The following is a 26,135-nucleotide window of genomic DNA, read 5'->3' as shown; positions in this document are numbered from 1 at the left end:
CAGTATTATTCCAACCTCATAATGTGGAATTATATATAAAACACAGGAAAAATCTAGTTTTTGACTGCACTGCCGCTTTAACTGTTCTGTTGGACTTTGGAACCGCTCAGTGTCCCTCCATGGCATATCTCTCTAGAGTGCTCTATTTCTGTCTCTCTTTCTCTATCTGTTTCTGAGCTATAAACCTCCCCTATTATTCTCACTCTCTCAACCTCTCTCTCCGCATGTATGCTATCAGTTCTTTGATCATTATTTCTCTCTTACCTCTCCTCTCTCTCTGCCACTCTGTTTCCCACTCTCGTTCTCCAGATTGAACTTTATTTTTCTGTAGCTTTCTTCCATTATTTCTGTCATTCTCCACTTCCGGCCTTCCTGTTCTAAGGTTCTAACGTAATTAGAGGGCCACCTTGACATTCGAGACCCCACAGTCACTCCCATTCACTCACTCACTCACTCACTCACTCACTCACTCACTCACTCACTCACTCACTCACTCGCTCACACGCTCACACACACACATGCAGACACACATGCATGAAGGCCAGTATGTCACCGTTCAGACTGGTGCTTGCTGGGGAGAACTCAGCGATCCCTCTGTCCACAAACAGGATAGTGTCTGTTTCTGGAAATATTCACTCAAATTAAGATGCTCAGACTCTCTGGAATCTGGCATAAATGTGTGTGTGTGTGTGTGCAAGAAATATAGAGAAAGAGTTTGTTTGTGTGAGTGTGTGTGTGCGCGTGTGTGTGTGTGCGTATGTATGTCAGTCTGGGCAATGTGTAGGTCAAAAGTGGCTATGAAATGTGGTCATTTCAGTTGAATCTGGAACAGAGATTTCTTTCAGAATTGTAGAGGTATTTAGGCTTGCTATGATTATGTGGCTTGGTTTAGGTTCAGTTTAGTTTGAGCTTAAGGAATTAACTTTACAGTTCCTGATATTTGCCTGTGGTTTTTGGAAGCCATTCTTTTTTGGAAATAAGGGTTTGCTTTGCACCTGTTTAATTTTTGCACCTGATATTAGTAGAATCAATAGTATTATCATTAGCAGTCCAGTTACGGTAATAGAAGTGTTACAAACAGAGAGAAGTGTAACTTTACTTGTAATAGTAGTAGTGGTGTCATGCAATACATATCTGTATGTATGGCAATCTGCAGCTTGTTGCATGTTGTTCTACTATATTATATTGTCCTCAGGCCTTCCTGTAGATGGATAAAGACGTTATTGTGAGAGTGACGGCATACCCCCCTCCTCCATTCCATTGCCCGCACTTAGTGTTCTTCTGCCTCAAGGGGCAGATCTCAGGATATAAATACCCTCCTCCTCCCTGCACCCATTTGCCCTCTACAGATATTCACAGAAAGACACTCACAGATGCTGTAGTATTGTGTGTGTGTGAGTGAGAGACAGACAGAGAGAGAGAGAGAGAGAGAGAGAAAGAGACAGAGAGAGAGATAGAGAGAGATTAATGTTGACAGTGATTCAGATAAAGCAGCAGGGTGTTTCTCCTCTCTATGAATCCCATTTGGCTAAGGGCCCTCAGTGTCTTAAATCAGGACCACCACCTACGCACACACACTCACACTGGATGAACTGTGATTGCAGTAGTAAGACTACCATTGAGGGGAAATGTTTTTTTGTAGGCCCATTTTTCATCTGTCAGTTTGTTTAAAGTCAGCTGGCAGGTTGCTAGTTTTACCCTGTGATAAGGTGAGATGGCTCAGTTCCACTGTGTTCCAGGCTGCCCAGAGTGACATCTTGACACACACCTCACCACAACTTTAGAGACTGTACACACTTCTAGCCCCCTCACAGTTTCTCTATCCCCTCCTGTCTCTGTTACTTTATTTTTAACTTAATCACATACACACAGACTAATTTGCTATGGTCAAGACATACCAGCATCACTGAGTCAGTTTCCCCTGAAACCGTGTCTCTCTGCCGCCCACATTCTCTGCTTCATCATATCCCTAATGCTCACCTCACCCTCTCCCTCTCTCTGTCTATCGTTTATTTTCCTTTCTTTCTCCATACTTTCCACTCCCCCTCTCTGTACCTTCCACTGTCTGCTTCGTTATATAGCTATCATCACCTTTTTCCATGCATCTCTCCCAACCCTCCTCCCTCTCTCATTTTCTTCTTCTGTTTATCTCTCTATCTTCACTGCCCTATATCTCCTCCCGCAGGAGTACAATACAACCATGTTGAAATAACACCGCCAGAATGAGGGAAGAAGGGGGGGGGGGGGGGGGGGGTAAAACAAAGTGATTCATCAGAGGTGGATTGGCCAACAGAAGGCTGGAGTCTGGGAGAAAGAGATGGTTGAGTGGGAGAAAGAAAATAAACAGCAAAACTACTGTGACGAGGTGGAGATGGAGACTTATACCTCTTACTTACGCTCTCTTTCTCTGTGCTTCTCTCTCACTATCCTGCCCTAAATCCATACATTTCTCTGTCTTTCTTAGTCTGTTTTCTCAGCTTTCTTTAACATCTATATGGGAATATTTGAGCATCACAAGCTATTAGCAAGATCTCAGTTACAGGGACAATCTGTGATTGCTACATGTGTTTTGTGACTTTTCAATTCATGAAATATAGCCATTGATTTTATAACGTGTGCCCTGGGAGTTGGGAAGCATGTTCAGGGAGTAAATCATTTAATAAATTAATGAAAAAGAATATAAAACAAGAAACACGAACAACGCACAGACATGAAACTGAAACAGAAACCATAACACCTGGGGAAGGAACCAAAGGGAGTGACAATAATAGGGCAGGTAATCAAGGAGGTGATGGAGTCCAGGTGAGTGTCATGAGGCACTGGTGCGCGGGAAGATTGTGACAGGTGTGCGCAATAATCAGCAGCCTGGTGACCTAGAGGCCGGAGTGGCAGCACACGTAACAGATCCTTGTAGAATATAACTTATAAATGCCTCATGAGCTTAGTTCAACTGTCATACCCCATCAGAACCAGAATTATGAACTTGTTTTACTCTTTGTTAAATAATGTAATTGTAAACAAACACCATGTGGTCAATATTATAATTTTGATATCATAAATGATTAGTCCTTGCATTTAAATGTTTTTATTTAAAAAAAGTAACCTTTAATTAACTAGGCAAGTCAGTTAAGAACAAATGATTATATACAATGACGGCCTACCCCAGCCAAACCCTAACCCGGACGACGCTGGGCCAATTGTGCGCTGCCCTATGGCCAGTTGTGATACAGCCTGGAATTTAACCAAAGTCTGTAGTGACGCCTCTAGCACTGACATGCAGTGCCTTAGACCGCTGTGCCACTCAGGAGCCCATAGCTCGGTCTTTGAATTTGAGAGTGTTTACATTTCTCCAGCCCTATCCCTCCAGCCCTATCCCTCAGCTGTTTACTGAAACAGTGGCAGGATGACTTTGTTTGAACTGCAGATGGCCCCTTTTAAGATTTAAATTCCTCACATGTACCCATAGATTTTCTCACACATGCTCACTCTCCTATGATGGTGTACACACACACACACGGTGTCCTTACACATACTTACTCACGTATGTCACTCCCATAAGCACTTCACACACGTGTTGTTCATGTGCAGAACACACACATGTCATGATTAGCGCACATATGTTTGTTCTTCTACATGTGATTTAAGAGAATGAGGCATTGGTATAGAAGGGGAATTAATGACTCATAACAAGTAGGATGAGGTTGCCCGAGATACTGATCCGTGTTTTGTTTTCTTCTCTAAGGGTTAACGTTAGGATTTGGTGAGGGTAAGCTGGTCCTAGATCTGTGCCATGGGTAGTTTCTCCCTAGTCTGAGTTACAGTAACTGGTTGCGTGGGTAGGGGATGGGATTTTGAGTTAGCGGATGCCAGAATGAAGGAAGGGGAGTGTTTTTGATAAGACCTGTGGGGTGAGCTATTCTGATCCAGGAGAGCAGCAGGGTGGGCATGCTTTTGTTTCAGCCCAGCTCTAATTTAATACACCTGCTTAAACCCAGCCATTAGTTTGATCAGGTGTGTTGGTGCTGTGTTCCACACCCAGATGCCCTTGGTACCAGAGAAGCTCACCCCTGGTCTTATGAAAAACATCCCCCTCAGTCACTACCTCATCCTCTGGCTCAATAGCCCACACCTGGTTAAGACAGACAGACATGGTGACTGTATGAGGATTAGACAGACTGTTTACTATGATTGATAGGATTGTGTGATCATGTACTGTAGGAGCATCCTGTTCACTGTCTTCTACTGCATCACCTTCAGCCAATGTTACTGCTGTTGATTCAGACCTGGAGTGAATGCACAGAGAAAAAATAGAGAAATAATACATCAATTATAACACAAGGAATAAATACACAATGAGTAACGATAACTTGGCTGTATACATGGGGTGCCAGTACCGAGTTGATTTGTTATTTGGATTTGCAGGGGTACGAAGTAATTGAGACAGATATGTATATTATACAGTACTGTGAAAAAGCATTTGCCACCTTTCTGATTTTCTCTTTTTTTGCATATTTGGGATACTGAATGTTATCAGATCTTAAACCAAAACCTTATATTAGATAAAGGGAACCTGAGTTTACGAATAACAAAATAAATGAATGCTTATTTTATTTATTTAATTAACATCCAATGTTAATGCAACACCCAATTCCTCTGTGTGAAAAAGTAATTCCCCCTTACACTCAATAACTTATTGTGCCACCTTTAGCTGCAATGACTGCAACCAAACGCTTCCTGTAGTTGTTGATTGGTCTCTCACATCACTGTGGAGGAATTTTGGCCCACTCTTCAATGTGGAACTACTTTAACTCAGCGATATTTGTGGGTTTTCAAGCATGAACTGCTCGCTTCAAGTCCTGCCACAACATCTCAATTGGGATTAGGTCTGGACTGACTAGGCCATTCCAAAACTTCAAATGTTTTACTTTTTAACCATTTTCATGTAGACTTGATTGTGTGTTATGGATCATTGTCTTGCTTCATGACCCTGCTGCACTTCAGCTTCAGCTCACTTACGGATGGCCTGACAGTCTCCTGTAGAATTCTCTGATACAGAGCAGAATTCATGCTTTCTTCTATTAAGGCAAGTCGTCCAGGTCCCGAGGCAGCAAAGCATCCCCAAACCATCACACTACCACCACCATGCTTGACCGTTGGTATAAGGTTCTTATTGTGGAATGCAGTGTTTGGTTTTTGCCTGGCATAATGGGACCCGTGTTGCCCACAAAGTCATATTTTTGACATTTGTCCATAGAACATTCTTCCAAGAGTCTTGATGTTCATCAGGTGCTTCTCCGTGTTTTTTGGCGAACTTGAGTCAACTTTTTGGATGAGATCGGTGCCATTTTGTCGGGTGAAAACCAAACACTGTATTCTGCAAGAGGCTGTCAATGTTGCAGCTGTAGAACTTGTTGAGGATTTGAGGGCCCATGGTGAATCTTTTCAGCCTCCTGAGGGGGAAGAGGCGTTGTTGTGCCTTCTTCACGACTGGGTTGGTGTGTATGGACGATGAAAATTCCTTAGTGATGTGGACACAGAGGAACTTGAAGCTCTCGACCCACTCGATTAGTCGATGTGGATGGGTGCATGCTCGGCCCTCCGTTTCCTGTAGTCCACGATCAGATCCTTTGTCTTGCTGACGTTGAGGGAGAGATTGTTGTCCTGGCAACACACTACCAGGTGACTGACCTCCTTCCTATAGGCTGTCTCATCGTCATCAGTGATCAGGCCAACCACCGTTGTGTTGTCAGCAAACTTAATGATGGTGTTGGAATCATGCGCGGCCACACAGTCATGGGTGAACAGGGAGTACAGGAGGGGACTAAGCATGGACCCCTGAGGGGCCCCTGTGTTGAGCGTCAGTGTGTCGACCCGTCAGGAATTCCAGGATCCAGTTGCAGAGGGAGTTGTTCAGTCCCTTGGGTCCTGAGCTTAGTGATGAGCTTGGAGAGCACTATGGTGTTGAACGCTGAGCTATAGTCAATGAACAGCACTCTCACGTAGGAGTTCCTCTTGTCCAGGTGGTTCAGTTGAACAGAGGATGGTGTTAGTAATATAGGTATAGAGAAACTGTATAAAGAGGCTGGGAGAAATAAAAAGAGATAGTCCACATAGAAGAAGAAGCCAATGAGAAAGAGAAAAATAAAGATAGAAAGATAGTGCTCATCTGCCTTGGAGGAGTGAAACCATCTGTGCTCCTTTGCTCTGATCATTCTGCAGTCTTTCTGCATTATGCAGCTTAAGGTGTGGGCCAAAGTCCGGTCTGTGTGTGTGTGTGTGTGTGTGTGTGTGTGTGTGTGTGTGTGTGTGTGTGTGTGTGTGTGTGTGTGTGTGTGCATGTGTGTGTGTGCGTTCATATGTGTGTGTGCATATGTGTGTGTGTGCATATGTGTGTGTGTGTGTGTGTGTGTGTGTGTGTGTGCATGTACGTGTGGGTCAATGACTCACTGTAACTACACACGACACCACACCCCTCTGTGTGCGTGCTGCTGTCATGCCGCTTGGACCTCTGGGAGAATTCTGTGACATGCCCTCTGAGTCAGCACAGCAGAACAGCTATAAACACCCCTCTATAAAGGCACACATACACACACACACATGCTATACAAAAACTCCTCAATAAAGAAAGAGAGAGATTCACACAAAGACCATATCTATGAACCCAAGTACGCCAGAGAGATACAAACATATCCCTATACCACTGATGCTGTATTGGCCCCTCTAGCTTTGCGTTGCATAATATGTACATGTGTGTATGCTGCTTATGTGGTTGCATGTGTTTTTCTCTGAGAGCTCCACCAAGTTAATGTGTAAATGATATATGCAGAGGTAATCATGTGTGCTCTGCGGAAGTGACATTTTATTCCAAAGACAGTGATGTGTATGTTACCAGGCCCTGAACATAATCACTAGCCGGTTACTCATCCCTGCATCTTAGACGCTGCTGCCCTATGTACATAGACATGGAACACTGGTCACTTTAATAATGGAACACTGGTTACTTCAATAATGTTTACATACAGTTGAAGTCGGAAGTTTACATACACCTTAGTCAAATACATTTAAACTTAGTTATTCACAATTCCTGACATTTAATCCTAGTAAAAAATTCCCTGTCTTAGGTCAGTTAGGATCACCACTTTATTTTAAGAATGTGAAATGTCAGAATAATAGTAGAGAGAATTATTTATTTCAGCTTTTATTTCTTTCATCACATTCCCAGTGGGTCAGAAGTTTACATACACTCAATTGGTATTTTGTAGCATTGCCTTTAAATTGTTTAACTTGGGTCAAACATTTCGGGTAGCCTTCCACAAGGTTTTTGGAGAAAAAGTTGGGTGAATTTTGGCACATTCCTCCTGACAGAGCTGGTGTAACTGAGTCAGGTTTGTAGGCCTCCTTGCTCGCACACGCTTTTTCAGTTCTTTTTTCAGGGTTGAGGTCAGGGCTTTGTGATGGCCACTCCAATCAATACCTTGACTTTGTTGTCCTTAAGCCATTTTGCCACAACTTTGGAAGTATGCTTGGGGTTATTGTCCATTTGGAAGACCCATTTGCGACCAAACTTTAACTTCCTGACTGATGTCTTGAGATGTTGCTTCAATATATCCACATAATTCTCCTTCCTCATGAAGCCATCTACACTGCTCAAAAAAATAAAGGGAAAACTTAAACAACACAATGTAACTCCAAGTCAATCACACTTCTGTGAAATCAAACTGTCCACTTGGGAAGCAACACTGATTGACAATAAATTTCACATGCTGTTGTGCAAATGGAATAGACAACAGGTGGAAATTATAGGCAATTAGCAAGACACGCCCAATAAAGGAGTGGTTCTGCAGGTGATAACCACAGACCACTTCTCAGTTCCTATGCTTCCTGGCTGATGTTTTGGTCACTTTTGAATGCTGGCGGTGCTTTCACTCTAGTGGTTGCATGAGACGGACTCTACAACCCACACAAATGGCTCAGGTAGTGCAGCTCATCCAGGATGGCACATCAATGCGAGCTGTGGAAAGAAGGTTTGCTGTGTCTGTCAGCGTAGTGTCCAGAGCATGGAGGCGCTACCAGGAGACAGGCCAGTACATCAGGAGACGTGGAGGAGGCCGTAGGAGGGCAACAACCCAGCAGCAGGACCGCTACCTCCGCCTTTGTGCAAGGATGAGCAGGAGGAGCACTGCCAGAGCCCTGCAAAATGACCTCCAGCAGGCCACAAATGTGCATGTGTCTGCTCAAATAGTCAGAAACAGACTCCATGAGGGTGTAATAAGGGCCCGACGTCCACAGGTGGGGGTTGTGCATACAGCCCAACACCGTGCCGGATGTTTGGCATTTGCCAGAGAACACCAAGATTGGCAAATTCGCCACTGGCGCCCTGTGCTCTTCACAGATGAAAGCAGGTTCACACTGAGAACATGTGACAGTCTGGAGACGCCGTGGAGAACGTTCTGCTGCCTGCAACATCCTCCAGCATGACCGGTTTGGCGGTGGGTCAGTCATGGTGTGGGGTGGCATTTATTTGGGGGGCCGCACAGCCCTCCATGTGCTCGCCAGAGGTAGCCTGACTGCCATTAGGTACCGAGATGAGATCCTCAGACCCCTTGTGAGACCATATGCTGGTGTGGTTGGCCCTGGGTTCCTCCTAATGCAAGACAATGCTAGACCTCATGTGGCTGGAGTGTGTCAGCAGTTCCTGCAAGAGGAAGGCATTGATGCTATGGACTGGCCCGCCCATTCCCCAGATTTGAATCCAATTGAGCACATCTGGGACATCATGTCTCGCTCCATCCACCACAGACTGTCCAGGAGTTGGCGGATGCTTTAGTCCAGGTCTGGGAGGAGATCCCTCAGGAGACCATCCGCCACCTCATCAGAAGCATGCCCAGGTCATACAGGCACGTGGAGGCCACACACACTACTGAGCCTCATTTTGACTTGTTTTAAGGACATTACATCAAAGTTGGATCAGCCTGTAGTGTGGTTTTCCACTTTAATTTTGAGTGTGACAATTTTTGTGTGATTTTGTTGTCAGCACATTCAACTATGTAAAGAAAAAAGTATTTAATAATAATATTTCATTTATTCAGATCTAGGATGTGTTATTTTGATGTTCCCTTTATTTTTTTTAGCAGTGTATTTTGTGAAGTGCACCAGTCCCTCCTGCAGCCAAGCACCCCCACAACATGATGCTACCACCCCCGTGCTTCACGGTTGGGATGGTGTTTTTCAGCATGCAAGCCTCCCCATTTTTCCTCCAAACATGACGATGGTCATTATGGCCAAACAGTTCTATTTTTGTTTCATCAGACCAGAGGACATTTCTCCAAAAAGTGCGATCTTTGTCCCCATGTGCAGTTGCAAACCGTAGTCTGGCTTTTTTGTGGCGGTTTTGGAGCAGTGGCTTCTTCCTTGCTGAGCGGCCTTTCAGGTTATGTCGATATAGGACTTGTTTTACTGTGGATATAGATACTTTTGTACCTGTTTCCTCCTGCATCTTCACAAGGTCCTTTGCTGTTGTTATGGGATTGATTTGCACTTTTCACACCAAAGTATGTTAATCTCTAGAAGACAGAACGCGTCTCCTTCCTGAGCGGTATGACAGCGTCGTGGTCCCATAGTGTTTATACTTGCGTACCGTTGTTTGTACAGATGAACATTGTACCTACAGGTGTTTGGAAATTGGTCCCAAGGATGAACCAGAGGTCTTGGCTGATTTCTTTTGATTTTCCCATGATGTCAAGCAAAGAGGCACTGAGTTTGACGGTAGGCCTTGAAATACATCCACAGGTACACCTCCAATTGACTCAAATGATGTCAATTAGCCTACCAGTAGCTTCTAAAGACATAATTTTCTGAAATTTTCCAAGCTGTTTAAAGGCACAGTCAACTTAGTGTATGTAAGCTTCTGACCCACTGGAATTGTGATACGGTGAATTATTAGTGAAATAATCTGTCTGTAAACAATTGTTGGAAAAGTTACTTGTGTCATGCACAAAGTAGATGTCCTAAGCGACTTGCCAAAACTATAGTTTGTTAACAAGAACTTTGTGGAGTGGTTGAAAAACGAGTTTTAATGACTCCAATCTATGTGTATGGAAACTTTCGACTTCAACTGTATATATATACCAGACTCAGACATTGCTCGCACTAATATTTCTAAATTCCATTTTCTTACTTTTAGGTTTGTGTGTATTGTTGTGTGTTTATAATGCCAAAGAAGCCTTTGTTTGGAGGATATATTGTTGTTAGGCTTAAGACAAAGTCGAGTGGCGGCAAACCGTGCCAATATATCCTCCAAACACCGGCTTCGAGGGCATTATCACTTTTATACAATGGGCTACCAACATATTCAAATAATGATTTCATCCTTCCACAAGATATAGTCCCGACACAAATCTAGGGTTGCTACGGCTGGTTGTTCGTTCTACCAGTTTGGTTGCTAGAGACGCGACCCAGTCGTTCAGTCTTTTTGTTCTGTATCTATGGATGCAACCCAGTCGTTCGTTCTAAATGTTCCATTGCCATACTGGCTGGCAATGTTCTTATCCCTTGCTTGCTAGCTAACCATCTACTGCTAACTTACAGTCACGTCAAAAGGTTTAGCCAGAATAACACTAAAGCAGCTGCATTTGCATTTGTTTAAGTTGTTTTCGAGATAAATTTATTTGGATATATCCATAACAATGAGCTATTGAGTCGCGATTTCGCCTGGCATAGAAAATGTGCTCACTCGTCCGGACACTCTGTTATTCAGAGGAGCTAGCCAACAACACAGCTAACACAATCACTTCAAACTGGAGCTGGAAAGACTGCAAACTAGCTGCACTTTGTTTCGTGGTACCTTTTTTCAATTTACATTTCTTTGTATATATCCATAAAAATTATGTGAGCTGATTCATGATTTCGACTGGCTGAGAGACGCTGCCTGACTGCCTGCCTCGTCCCAACCCCCAACACGTTAATTACTATGGGACAGGTGGAGATCAAATTTGAATATTTAAACTGTTGCAAATGTCGGAGGGACAGACAGCAAGGTTTATACAAATCTTAGCTGTTGAAAACGAAATGTTAGTCTAAAAGAAATGTAAGATAATGTCTAGATCAAGTTTAGAAATTGCTTGGTTGGGCTGATGAGACAGTGGATTGCGCAGTCAGATTTTTTATATTTTAAAATTTTTTAAAATTTTTATTAACAACAAATCAATACAGAAAGTACATGAGGGAACATAAGTATATATAGATTATATACAATGGACAATCGAGCTTGGGGGTACAATATCACATTACAATTACACAAGGACCTTAAGGGACATACATACACTTTCAGTTCTAACAGCTTTTTTTGTTAGTAGAGTATCTAACTGTCTTAAAATACAGATCAATTTATTTTTGTAGGGTAAGAACATGTTTTTTTGTTTGTAAATTTACATTTGTGTATATGAAATTTGGCCAAAAGAATAATGAAATTAATTACATAAAAATGTTTCAGCTTATTTCTATTGTATGTAAAGAACCCAAGCAGTACATCTCTCCACAATAGTGTAATATCTTCATAAATGTGTTCAATTATAAATCTACTGATGTCTTGCCACGGTTTTCTTACATGAATACAATGCCAAAAAAGATGCAACACTGTTTCTGGGTGGTCATTACAAAAGGAGCTATTTGAGTTGATGTTTTCCTTAAACTTCTTCATATAGTGGTTGGCAGGATAATAATTATGAATAATTTTAAAGGAAACTTCCTTAATTTTGTTAACAAGTAGGTATTAATGTGTGGCAACATCCAAACTTTTTTCCAACAGATATTATCAATAAATCCATTCCAATAAGGCATGACATAAGGTATAGATACAACATCCTGCTGAAACAAGGATCGTATCGCTCTGTTGTTGAATGGACCAAAAGAGAAACAAATCTTTCCTACTGATGAGTCAACAGGGTCAATAGAAGGTAGGCTCTGAGGGTCAGGTCTTGACACGTTCCTGAATAACAGAGCAACACCTGAGGGAATGGCATCTAAAACAATTGCAAAATCTTTAGGTGTTACAGGGACCTTGTAAAGTGATAAGAATTCCTTATAACTGAGTAAAAGACCCTCTGCATTTACCAGTTGGCTCACCAATAGGATATTATTTCGGAACCAATATTCTAAAAACAAATAATTATTTTTATACAATATATCCCGATTATTCCATATATAATATCTGTGTGGAGAAAAATTGTGTTTATAAGTCCAGAAAATTCAGTCCACCATTCTCATAAGTGTTCATTGCAACAGTTTTCCTAATGTAATGAGTACGGCTTCTCCAAAGAAAGTTGAAAAGCATCTGGTCTATCTCCTTGCTTATTTTACTGTCAAGATATAAAGATAAGTGCACCATATGGACTCTACCTTTTAAAGTCTCTCTGTAGCCATTGATTTAGTTTCTTCTGGGTATTTTTAATAAGAGGGTTAAAATTTAGTAAGCTTTTAGACTTTTGATCCTTTGTAATGGTTATGCCTAAATATGTAAGTTCTTCTTTTTCTGGAATACCATAATATGAAGGTGTCACACAATATTTGACAGCTTTGAGTTCACATTTATTCATGTTATGGTATAGACCAGACGCTTTGGGAAAGTATTGTATCACATTGATCGATATGGGAATTTGGTTAGCGTCTTTCATAAAAAGTGTACTATCATCAGCCAGCTGGCTTATAATAATTTCTTTACCAGCTATGGAGATACCTTGTACAGGACTATTATTTAAAGAATTTGCAAGAAGTTGGGTGATTAATAAAAACAGGTACGTAGAGATAGGACAACCTTGCCTAATTCCTCTCTTTAACTCAAATCTAAGTGAGGTGCCATATTTCAATTTGATAGAGCTGTTACCATTTGCATAGAGAGTCTTAATAGCCTTGCAGAAAAAATCCCCAAAGCCAAGTCTCTCAAGGGAGTGGAAGAGGAACTGATGCTCTACTGTGTCAAATGCTTTATAAAAATAAAAATAATAATATGAAGCTATCCTCAGTTAGTAGGTCTGAGTAGTCAAGTATGTCTAATACTAGTCTGACATTGTTAGAAATATGTCTGTTCCTCATGAAGCCAGACTGTGTTTCATCAATGATTGCATCCAGGACTTCTTTAATTATTTTTGCAAGTAGTAAGGCTAATATCTTATAGTCATTATGTAGAAGACAAATTGGACGCCAGTTATCGATGAGCAGCACTTCTTTTTTAGTATCAGTGTTATTAACCCCTGACTCATTGTAGGAGGGAGAACATTGTTTTTAATACTCTCTAAAAAGACTTCAAATAGGAAGGGAGCTACTTGTTCAGAAAATAATTTGTCAAATTCTGATGTAATTCCATCAACACCTGGTGATTTATTGTTCTTTAGATGTTTGATAGACTCTATAATCTCTTCAATTTTGTTCATCACACTGTTTAGATTCTATGTCACTGTTAGAGTGAACATTATTCAGTGAGTTAAAAAACATATCTGTGGATTCCTGACAGTACGTAGAGCTATACAATTTTCTGTAAAAATTGCTACAGTATTTCATCTTTAATAACACCATCAATGTTTAACTTATGGATAGTGTTATTTTTAGAGTGACATTTCTCAAGTCTAAAGAAATAAGATGAATTCTGTTCTCCCTCCTCAATCCATTTTGTCCTAGATCTAATAAAGGCTCCTTCTGCTTTTAATTTATATATTATCCAGTTAATTTTGTAACTCAATTAGTTCCATCTTCTCCTCCCCCGAGAGGTTGGCTGGTAGACATTGTTATTCTTTCCCACACTTTTTTCATCTTTTGCCACTCTCGTTTTCACATGCTTGATTTCACCACATGCAAACTCCAGTCTTTTTCAAGCCTTCGATAACCATGGTGTTCGCGCCAACCATTTTCTCAATGGCGTCAGACCTGTAGTTGATGAGTAAGGAGAGGGTAGCCACGATGTCAGAGTTCATGTTGAGTTTTTTGGAGGGTGGAGGTTTGCACGGAGTAATCGGTAAAGAGGGGAATTCGTCATCTTCAACAGCATTCGAAAGCATGATATTATCCATAGGGCAAGCGTAGTTATGGCAGTTGTCTATAAGCACGTTTCTCTCTTGTTGATTAGCATTAGAACGGCTAACTTCTTCCTTTTTTTTTTTGACACGACTTTGCATGGACATGCCGAAATAAATTAGCCAATTATTATTCCAGTAACAGGAAATGTCTTATATCTTAAACAAATAAAAATAGCAATGACTGTAAACTTGTTTTTTTCACAATCTTTCTGAAGTTTGGTACGGAGCTTGGTAAAAAAGCGTCTGTTCAAGCCCCCATCTTGGCACCTTCGATTGCGCAGTCAGATGGAACAGAGTAAATAGGCATTTTAACATCAAAGATTTAGCAGGTGGTAAGTTGTCAAAAAGACACCGGCTGGAATGCGGTTTTAATCAATTCAGGATTAGACCCACCCATTGTATAATGTTAGATATTACTGCACTGTTAGAGCTAGAAACACAAGCATTTCGCTACACCTGCAATAACATCTGCTAAATATGTGTATGCATCCAATACACATGTTTATTTGATTTGATATCATAAAACTGGTTGTTTGCATCCTGGATTCTGATTGATATGCGGAAGTTGTAGGACAACAAATCCCGCAAAATACCATCAGGTGTTAATGTCATCAATCCACTGTCTCGCAGCCCAGGCAGGAAATTCAGAAACTTCATCTCCCGCAGGAAAAAAGCATCTACACATTATTTTTCCATGCTACTATTTGTTTTGCAACCGTCTGGCTCTACAACCTGTGCAACAATGTATCATTTTACAAATGTGATCACTCCCATTCCAGTAGGCTAGCTAACCCAAGAAAGAACCGTAAACACTCTGAATTCCATTCATTCATTAAACAGCACAGTGCGGTCTATGTAGGTCAATTGGATATTTATTAAATCGTTATTTATTGAGGTTCTTGTCTCTCACCATCATTGAATCTCTGCTAGCTAGCTACATGCCATTGATTTGTTTAGCATAGCAACGTCGAATGAATAGAATTATTAAAAACGGGGTCAAAACATGAGAAAATAACTAACAACCAGCCTACTTGGATAGCACCTTCAGAAAAAACAAAAACAAATGTACTCATAATAATATTTGTTATAAAAAAATGTCATTCATATTTGTATACATATATTGGCAACCATTTTATAACAGCAATAATGCTTTCAAACCCATTAATTATCATGTGACAACTCCCTCCAAGGGCTGTATCCCGGCCCTTGGCTTCGCCTCGGGCCTCAGAACAACCCTTGTCGGGGGTGGGCACAAGATAATTCCCAGATTCTCAGAAATTATTGCTGAAATATTCACTGAGTGAACCTCATCCATATCTCTCTGTTCTCTCTGTGTCTTCAGAGCTCAGTAAGAGGATGGTGTGACAGACGGACACACAGACGGACCGTATAAATCACCACCCTCAACAGCCAGACCATGGCCACTGCATCCCTCCTCCTCACCCTCACCTTCCTCCTCTTCTCTCTCCATCCCTCTACGAGCCAGGTGATTGTTAGCTCCTCCACCTCATCCTCTTCTCTTCCAGACCCTGTCATCAGTACACCCCTCAAACCCAGCTTTCCCTCCTCTCGTCCCAGAGGCCAGAGTGATGTGCCAGTCAGAGTCAACAACAGAGATTGGCCCACAGAGAGAGCAGGTGGGGGGCAGGTGGGCTCTGACCTGGGGCAGGTTGGGGAGGAAATGGGCACTAGAACTACAGACCAAAGTCAACCCCTTTCCCCCTCTCAGAAACTCAACAGTGGATCAACCCAAAGCCAGTCTACTTCTGTTGAGGCTTGGACAGGTACTATGGTAACCGCAGAGCCAAGTGGAGTTTCATCTGCAAAGGGACCAACGGCTCTCCCACCCACCAAATCCTCAGGTGATGAACGATTAACATCAAGGGGTAGGACTTCTGATGGACCAATCATACCGGAGGATTTGGATGACTGGCCGGCAACTGGATCAGGAAGTGAACTTGTCCCTACAGTGATTGTGAAGGGGGAGTCACTGGTTGCGTTGACTACACTAGATGAGATGCCACAGTTCCGGTCACAGGCTCAGACAGAGTTCAGCAGAGGTCTGGTGTCCAAGATGGCCGAAGCTCAGACTACCCCGATGGTCAGCCTCACTGTTCAACCCCGCCTCTCTGGGCTGACAATAGCCAATAGGATCCTCTCCACACAGTCACCTGACAGAGTGACAGCCGTACCCGTGGTGACACAGTCAACCTTCATTGGAGGAGTAGTTACAGGTGAGTAACTAAAGGGTAGCTAATATGATGTTTATGAGGAATATGTTTCAATCTATGAGTGGTGGACTAATATGCCTTCATCCACAACTGAAGCTTGAGTACTATGCTATAACCACTGAGTTCTTTATCATGTTGTTATAACTCTTAAGTAGTATTTGAGTGACATTAGTGTTGTTGTCAGCAGAGAGGCTGCTTCATGTCTTTTGACTCTTTCTTCAGGTAATATATCAGATAATGCCACTACGCCAACAGACAGACCAATAGCAGGACAGACCCCCACTGTGACATCACCGTTACCCAGACCCATCACCCCTGCATCCACCAATCAACAGCCAAATTCTGTGACGCCTCAAGGAACCACAACACTAGGAGTGACCAGCACAACTACAACCAATAAGACGGCAACAAAAGCAGAACCCAGAAGTACTTCCTCAAGTACAACCAATCACCCGAAAAAGGCAACTGAACCAGAAAGAACTACAACAAGTACCACCAAACAGTCAACCAAGACAGGTAGAGAGAGGAGGCTTTGGGATGTTGTAGTTTCCTGGGTGGAAAACAACGGCAGCTGTGACTGCGCCTAAGTTTCCTTTTCCTGTGAGGATTTAAAGTGGAATTATTTATGCAGCTGGAGTTTTTCCTGGAAGTCCCTGGAACAGGCTCAAAGGAGGGAAGAGGCAGAGACAGAGTGGGCGAGAGAGGGCGGGATGGAAAGTGGAGGAGAAGGTGTGCAGGGTAGACTCAGGCAGGAAAATATGCACAGGAGTAGAGAAAGGGAGAGATGGACAGAGAGAATAGGATAGAGACAATGTAGAGTAGAGGAAAGAAGAAAAAGAGATAAAAGATGAAAGTTTGAACGATAGAAGGCAATAGGGAGGACAGAGAAGAGTAAGGAGGTAGTGAGTGAAAGAGAAAGTGAGGCAGGAGGAGAGGTGGGGCAGATAAAGTACACAGGGTGAATAATGTAAACCAGATGGATGGAGAGAGTGATGGAGGAAGGAGAGAAGTGGGAGAGAGGGAAAGCAGACAGAGAAGGAAAAGCGTCACATGGGGTATATGAATCGGTCACTTAGATCCCATCGGGAGTCGGTCTCTTAGATACCATCAGAAGTTGGTCACTTAGATACCATCAGGAGTCAGTCTCTTAGATACCATGGGGAGTCAGTCTCTTAGATACCATGGGGAGTCAGTCTCTTAGATACCATCAGGAGTCACTCTTAGATACCATCAGGAGTCAGTCTCTTAGATACCATGGGGAGTCAGTCTCTTAGATACCATGGGGAGTCGGTCACTTAGATACCATCAGGAGTCAGTCTCTTAGATACCATCGGGAGTCAGTCTCTTAGATATCATCAGGAGTCAGTCTCTTAGATACCATCGGGACAAACATTTGAGCCACGTTGAAACAACCCTCCATTTGGTCTGCCAGGAATGTACTGAAACTGAACGATTTTGTGTGTATTGGCAAGTGTGTTGATCTCGTTAGTGTGTCAGAACACGTGTGTGCGTGTGTGTGTGTGTGCAACACTTGGGGTTTGTGTGTTACAGGGTGGGGACGTCCAAGTGCCTCCAGCTGTGAAATGTGACCAGCACATCTGGGACGTTCTGAGTCCTGCTGCTTAGGGAGTGTAGTTTGGAGAAGGAAGTTACACACATGTGAGAGGGTGTGTGAGTGTGTGTTTGCGCATGTGTGACCATTTGTGTGTGTGGTTTTTCCTGAGTAGGTGTGAGAGTTAGCGTATGTACGTGCCTCAAATATTGTGTTTGATAGACGAGAGAGAGAGAGAGACTGTATTTGGCAATGTTAACATATGTTTCCCGTGCCAATAAAGCTTTTAAATTGAAATTGAATTGAGAGAGAGAGAGAGAGAGAGAGAGAGAGAGAGAGAGAGCCAGGACGTGTAACACATGTTGGAGTCAGCCTTCAGTAAGTCAGTGCATCAGGTTTATGGTGTGTTCTTCAGGGTGAGTTAGGAGCTCAAAGAGCTCTGAGTGTTTTCGGTCAAACTTTTACTTCAGATGATCCTGTTCCACTATTGATCACCATTAATTTCTTTCTCCAAGTATGCGTGTGTGTGTGTGTGTGTGTGTGTGTGTGTGTGTGTGTGTGTGTATGTGTGTGTGTGTGTGTGTGTGTGTGTGTGAGAGTGAGTGAGATTGATTGACAGAGAAGGGAGGGGGAACAGTCATATGTACATAACTGATTTATTCCACGTGACAGGTCTTTGATGGTCTCAGTATGTGTCACGTGCTTCATGCAGTTTTCCATTCCCACAGATATATTAATGCACTATATGTTTTTTATATTATGTAAAGAGATGTTCTCATCAATTACATCATCTAGTAGTGAGCAGTAAGCTCCAATTAAAATACATTATATAAATGGCTGATGACTCAGCCCTCCTTACCAGCTTAATGTCACTCTGAGTTTGTGTAGTGTGTGTGTGTCTTTACCTCAAGATACCTCCAATTAATTGTGTGGTGTGTGTGCGTGCGTCTGACATGCTAGTGTGTGTGATGCGTGCACCACTTTGATGCGTGTTATCTAATCTGTGGTCCAGACTCTACCTGTGGAGAGGAGAAGACACTCTGTATCCAGGTTATGTCGGTAGGCCCCATGCTGGGCCCTGCCGGGAGGTGCCTTTTGTAAGAGCTGACGACTGTCAACAAACACCTACTATCTACTAGAGGTCGACCGATTAATCGGAATGGCCGATTAATTAGGGCCAATTTCAAGTTTTCATATTTTTGGGCGCCGATTTGCCGTTTTTTTTTTTTTTTTTTTACACCTTTATTTAATCTTTATTTAACTAGGCAAGTCAGTTAAGAACACATTCTTATTTTCAATGACGGCCTAGAAACGGTGGGTTAACTGCCTCTTCCAGAGGCAGAAAGACAGATTTTGACCTTGTCAGCTCGGGGGAACCAATCTTGCAACCTTACAGTTAACTAGTCCAACGCAATAACAATCACTAGTTAACTACACATGGTTGATGATATTACTAGATATTATCTAGCGTGTCCTGTGTTGCATATAATCTGACTGAGCATACAAGCATACAAGTATCTAAGTATCTGACTGAGCGGTGGTAGGCAGAAGCAGGCGCGTAAACATTCATTCAAACAGCACTTTCGTGCGTTTTGCCAGCAGCTCTTCGTTGTGAGTCAAGCATTGCGCTGTTTATGACTTCAAACCTATCAACTCCCGAGATGAGGCTGGTGTGACCGAAGTGAAATGTCTGGCTAGTTAGCGCACGCTAATAGCGTTTCAAACTTCATTCGCTCTGAGCCTTGGGGTGGTTGTTTCCCTTGCTCTGCACGGGTAACGCTGCTTCGATGTGGTGGCTGTTGTCGTTGTGTTGCTGGTTCGATCCCAGGGAGGAGCGAGGAGACGGACGGAAGCTATACTGTTACACTGGCAATACTAAAGTGCCTATAAGAACATCCAATAGTCAAAGGTTAATGAAATACAAATGGTATAGAGGGAAATAGTCCTATAATAACTACAACCTAAAACTTCTTACCTGGGAATATTGAAGACTCATGTTTAAAGGAACCACCAGCTTTCATATGTTCTCATGTTCTGAGCAAGGAACTGAAACGTTAGCTTTCTTGCATAATACATATTGCACTTTTACGTTCTTCTCCAACACTTTGTTTTTGCATTATTTAAACCAAATTGAACATGTTTCATTATCTACTTGAGGATAAATTGATTTTATTGATGTTAAGTTAAAATAAGTGTTAATTCAGTATTGTTGTAATTGTCATTATTACAAATACATTTTTTTATTTTTTTAATCGGCCGATTAATCGGCATAGACTTTTTTGGTCCTCCAATAATCGGTATCGGTATCGGAGTTGAAAAATCATAATCGGTCGACCTCTACTATCTACCCTCCACACACATACACTACATGACCAACAGTATGTGGGCACCTGCTCTTAGAACATCTTATTCCAAAATCATGAGCATTAATATGGAGTTTGTCCCCCCATTGCTGCTATAACAGCCTCCACTATTCTGGGAAGGCTTTCCACTAGATTTTGGAACATTGCTACGGGGACGCATTTGGCATTCAAATTTATACCAAAGGTGTTCAATGGGGTTGAAGTCAGGGCTCTGCTCAGGCCAGTCAAGTTCTTCCATACCGATTTCGACAAACCATTTCTTTATGGACCTTGCTTTGTGCACAGGAACCATTGTCATTCTGAAACAGGAAAGCGCATTCCCAAACTGTTGTCACAAAGTTGGAAGCACAGAATTGTCTAGAATGTCATTATATGCTGTAGCGTTAAGATTTCCCTTCACTGGAACTAAGGGGTCTAGCCCGAACCATGAAAAATAGCCCCAGGACATGATTCCTCCTCCACCAAACTTTACTTTCGGTACTGTACATTGGGGCATCCACTAAACCCAGATTTGTCTGTTTGTTCTATGAGCTTGTGTGGCCTACCACTTCGCGGCTGAGCCGTTGTTGATCCTAGCCGTTTCTACTTCACAATTTAAAGTTGACCAGGGCAGCTCTAGCAGGGCAGAAATTTGACGAACTGACTTGTTGGAAAGGTGGCATCCTATGACTGTGCCATGTTGAAAGTCACTGAGCTCTTCAGTAAGGCCTTTCTACTGCCAATGTTTGTCTATGGAGATCGCTGGAGATTGCATCGCTGTGTGCTAGATTTATTTTATACACCTGTCAGCAACAAGTGTGGCTGAAATAGCCAAATCCACTAATTTGAAGGGGTGTTCACATACTTTTGTATATGAAGTGTATATCGACATACTATCTACCTGCCACACACACTATCGGGTGAAGGGGAGGAGCAGAGGGGGTGATAACAAGAGAGAGATACATACTTTACTAATTGGAATGTAGGTGAGACTTGTGTGGGGTTGAGAGAGGTAAACTATTTCACAATTGCTCTATGTGATTTTTGCCCTCATTGGAGAAAAACAACCTTTGAGTTGTCCTTTGGCCTGGTATGAGAATAGAAGGTCAAAATAATCAACTCCCTTTGGGTTATTTGATGCCTTGTGGAAGAGAACCTGCTGCGCTCTCGATACACTTCTCATAGGAAATTAGCCTCCTCTAGTGGGGTAGATTTTCCACTGTATGTGTCCACTTGTTATAGCTAGGTTCTGCTCTGTTAAAGAAAATGTTTTTTTATTATTATTGTCAATCATTTCAGTCAGATGTTTTGGGAAAGTTCAATATGATTCATTAACATAATTTCTCTCTCTGCCTCCAGGGACGACCCCCCTCCTCATCACTCCTACTCTACAGATTGTCAGAGGGCGGTACGTCCCCAAAAATGACAGCCGCCTAGCACAGAGGAACCACTCCATCCCCGTGGGCCGCCCTCGCCTCCCCCCATCCTCCACTCCCCCCCCCTCTCCCAGCTCCTTCCCCTCCCCCAACGGCACCTCTCTGCTGTGGGATGACCTGAGCAGGACGCTGTCCTTCGCCTGGGAGCTCCATGTCTACGGCTCTGCTGGCCTCTTCCTGCTCCTCCTGGCTGGAGCCGCCCTGGGCCTGGCCCTATCCCCCAGCATGCACTGCCCTCACCGCGGTGCCCTGACCCTGGCTAATGCCCTCCTACTCCTGGTGGGCGCAGCAAGAGCAACTCTGTTCATGATTGACCCCTACGGAACAAGGAAGATTCTTCCCCGGCCTGCGGTGACTGCTCTCTATAACCTCCCTCTGCCGTTACTGGTGTGGACGCAGGCTGCCCTGGCACTGCTGGCCATGAAGGGGACAGGAGTGAGTCTGTTGCCCTCTGCTCTGGAGCGCCCTCCTCTGGTAGCTGTATTGGCTGTGTTACAGTGCACCCTGCTTCTGGCTGCTGACCTGCTCTCCCCAGCCCTGTCCCCAGCCGTGCCTGTCACCCTGCAGTCCCTGTCTCTCTGCTGGGGCCTGGCTCTCTGTCTGGGCTACCTGTGCTACATCTTCCCCCGCCTCCGCCATCCCACTGCCCAGCCACCTGTCCTAGAGGAGGGGAGGGCCGTTAACGCCTGGCCGGGGCGTAGGAGGGCAGGGTTGGTGCTGGGTCGTGTGCTGGCAGTGTGTGCCCTCCTGGGGGTGCTGTGCTGTGGCCTCCATGTCCACTCCACCCTGTGGCTATACGGGATGTTGGGGGACTGGAGGCGCTTCTGCTGGGGCTGGTGGCTGGTGCACTTCTGGGCCCGACTGTTGGAGCTGGCCTGGGCCTTTTCTCTCCTCCTATTGGGATCCTGGGTGTTCTGGAGGCCCCGGGGGGCCCGAGACAGAGGAGATGGAGGAGCAGGGGAGGGCAGGGCGGGAGTAGATCTCCCCACCCCTGGACAGTCCTCTGGGTCGACACACAAACACACCTGCTGGGCCAAGATAGTCCAGAGCCTGACAGGAAAGCCCTGTGGGAAGTCAGAAAGTAATGGAGTGGGAGGATCAGTAGGAGGAGGGGCAGGGGAGCTGCCTAATAACTGGGCAGGGCAGGAACGCTCGGGGGCAGACATCAGTAAAAGCCTGATCAGAAACCGTGAGGCTCCACCCTCACAGCAGCGCTGTGTCAAGGACAGCAACCGAGGCCGCAACCAGAGGGGCAGGTCTGCAGAAAGGGGTATGTCTGACGGGTCCACAGGGTCACTGCTGCGGCTGCAGCCGTTAGGCCGGCCACTACAGCACTCTCAGAGCGGCAGCCTGGAGCAGGAGAAAGAGTCAGGGGTGTCTCTGTATGATTTTGACCTGCGACCCCCCTCCCCCATTGATCTGGGCCGCAGCATCGATGAGGCCCTGCACCGTGAGCACCTCCTCCATGGGGGCAGCTTGTTCCAGCCCCTGTGTGCCCCCTCACCCACTCCTTCACCAGGATCAGCTGTCAGCCAGGGGGGGCCCTGGCTCCGCAGGAACAGCGACCCCCAGATCTCTGACAGCAGCGAGGACCGCTCAGCCCGTACAGAGTTCTCTGTGCCACTGGGGGGTAGTGTGCTCAGCAGTGTTCCCAGCAGGCAGGTCACTGCTCCTCCCACGCCCTCTAACCAGGGGCATCGCTGGGCCGGGGATGGGGGGGTCAGTGTCCCTTCCTCAGTGTCCTGTCCCGTTTCCCTGCGCCCCTCTAGAACCTCCACGGGACATCTCGGGAACGAGGGAGGAGACGACACGAGGCCGTTCCTCACCCCAGACTCTGAGACACAGAGTGGGAGGGCAGGCAGGGAGGATGGGAAGAGCTACCTGGAGGTCAGCAGGCAGGATGACTCTGCCAGCGTCAGCAGTGAGATTATTAACCTCTGAACCCTCAACTCCAACCCAGGACATCTGGACCAATGACCAAGCCCCAAACAAAACCATCAAGAACCAAACTTACGTAATACCTTAACTCTTAGGTGATAACTTTAACTATATCTTGTCAACTAGATAGACTTTATCATAAACATTGACTCAACTACATTCAAACTGCCATGTGAATCATGGACAGAGGACTTATTTTAAGAAACTGAGGGAAAATACAGAAAAGCTTCCCCTGACTAAAATAGTTGTCTTATATGGGACATTATCCAGTGTTTGCTCTAAATCAGAGTGATTCAAAGGCTGCTAACCGGAATCAGATTCTGCGGCATAGAGCACGGGTTCAAACAACAGAACACACACACACTCATGCCTACAGATACACACCTGTGTACCTTTGATGAACTCGCTACATTTCAAGCCTCACATACTGCAGCGCATACATTCACTCTTTGTAACACTTCTGTTTAAGGTGGTCTTGAGAGAACAGAGGAATGGGCACAGGATTCATATTGATGACAACCCAGGGATTCCTTAAAATATCAATTGGTCATCCCTTCAATTCCCTCTGAGGATCCATTTCTTAGATACCATGTTTTATGGATGTATGTAAAATATGAACGTGGTAGCTCCTACTTTTATGAAAGCCATGGTGCTCCCTGTGAAAATGTCTTTATATGAATTTATTGACTTTGTTTGCGTTGATAGTATTAATCTGCTGTCCTTGATATGTCAACTTGATGCATACATACGTTAATGTGTTTTTAGGATATGTGCCATAAACATTGATAATGTCGGTGGTTGTTTTGATGTTATGCTTCAAAATACATTAATAACGCATTACCTGACTGACAATGGTGTCTTTCCGTAGTTCCTCTAGCAGGAAAGTAGCGTAGAAATCCACACTCCAAAAACATAGGATTGCTAGTTATCGGCTCATAATTGAGTTGCTGTTTCAGTGCAGTCTGCCTTGTATGTAAATGTGATGTTTATTACATAAGGAAAGCAACCGCCTAGAGATACTACTGCAGAAAGAAAGTTGACCTGTGTAGCTGTGGCTGATGCCTGGAGCTCTAGCTAAAATAGTTCCTGCTAAAACTAGACATTCTAAGACATTTTTTGTACATTTCGCCTGCTGATTCTGGTACATTCTATCATCACGGCCCGTCAAAGGATATGACTGCATTTTAACATTCAATAATCCTGGCAACAGTGTAAACATATCCACAACATTTGATCAGTTGCAGCATATCAGTGTATACCGTGGACTTGAGTTATTTTTAGCTGTACTCATTGCATCACACAGTTAAGCTGTGTTGCATTACACAACGCTGACCTACTGTGAAGCACAACGCTCCTGTACTATAGTAGTACTTTACAGATGTCTATAAGCCTAGACCTGAGCACTCTAGACTGAATTATTTTTATTACAGAAAAAAATCATAATTATATTATGTGACATAAGAAGGTATGTAAATGCGGTTCTTTTTTTCTGTTTGTAAATAAAGGTATTAACTGTGAGGACAATCGAAAGTGATCTTGCTGAAGTATAGAACAGTCTACTAAGAGAGTGATAAATGGCGCTGGCTTGGGGAGGAATATTGGAAACAGTGACTGTCCAGCCCTAATTTAGGATTGTTCAGGGATAGAAGTGTTGAAAAAGGTTTCACAACTGTACCTGGAACTGCTACAATGGTTAGTGTTTAATGTTTAGTGGTTAAAGAGCAGTGGCAATGGCACGTCCTCATTTGGAGCTGCATCATTTCAAAACTGTTCAAAACTGTTCAGTGATCTTGAACGGAGCTCAGAAGTCAATCCCATATTTCCACTTGAGACCCGGGTTGAGTAAAATAGGCACAAAATGAGAGAACATGTTTTGAAACGGTGTGAAATGGGGAGGTACTACCGGAAGCCGTCCAATAAGAAACTCATGCATTTTTTTCTGTTTCAAAATCCTTCCAAACGTGTCCTACTGAACACAACCCGGGTCCTTGTGTGACAGGATCTTGTGTTTCCTGTTTCCTGCCTTCCTCAGGGTCAGTGCAGTCTCTCCCTGTGATGTGAAATGGTTGACTTGTGTGGTATTTACAGTACAGTACAGTGGGATTCTGTTGTTGTCTACATTTCATTGACCCCGTCTGATTTCAGTGTACTTTGCTGTTTCTCTTGAGGTACTGTAGAAATCATCCTTATAACCACAGGTCCAGGATCATATTACCCTACCTCCAATTCTATCCTTAACCATTAGGGTGGGTGAAGAATATTTGACCCTGTATCAGTGATCTGGGGCAACTTCTGCCTACTTTATTTCATTATGGGTTTGAGGAGAACCTTCATCAGTGACTGACAGTTGTGGGGATGTTTGTGGTGTTTCCTCCACCAATGCGGTATGTGCCATACTACAGTAAACCAATCCGTTCTCCTCTCCATACAGTAGTGACAGTGCAGAGGTACAGTAGTAGAGATATTAAAACATTAATTTGCTCATTGACTCGGTTTATATATGAAGTTGTATTATTTTTGTGCTGCTGCCTCTTATCTGGTTTCAAATAAACATGAGAAATAAAATAAAC

The 26,135-nt window shown here is 43.7% G+C and overlaps 1 protein-coding gene across 3 annotated transcripts in view; it reads left to right on the top strand.

Moving 5' to 3' along the window:
- Positions 1-26,134, top strand: part of LOC110492455 (uncharacterized) — a 29,814-nt gene extending 3,680 nt beyond the window's left edge. For 2 of the 3 annotated variants that reach the window (XM_090203654.1, XM_090203652.1), the window contains exons 2-5: positions 15,409-15,552; positions 15,645-16,300; positions 16,520-16,813; positions 21,551-26,134. In XM_090203654.1, coding sequence (XP_090059780.1) covers positions 15,748-16,300; positions 16,520-16,813; positions 21,551-23,568 — 2,865 coding nt within the window. In that variant the 5' untranslated portion in view covers positions 15,409-15,552; positions 15,645-15,747 and the 3' untranslated portion in view covers positions 23,569-26,134. Of the gene's footprint in view, positions 1-15,408; positions 16,301-16,519; positions 16,814-21,550 lie in introns of all 3 variants that reach the window. The other variant, XM_021566784.3, reaches the window with a different exon arrangement.
- The last annotated feature ends 1 nt before the right edge of the window (position 26,135 follows it).

This window comes from Oncorhynchus mykiss, chromosome 16 (genome assembly GCF_057628025.1).
Source record: "Oncorhynchus mykiss isolate SJ-2025 chromosome 16, ASM5762802v1, whole genome shotgun sequence".
Taxonomy (NCBI): Eukaryota; Metazoa; Chordata; class Actinopteri; order Salmoniformes; family Salmonidae; genus Oncorhynchus; species Oncorhynchus mykiss.
The sequence above is the reverse complement of the archived record's forward strand: the minus strand, read 5'-3'. Positions and strand labels throughout refer to the sequence as shown.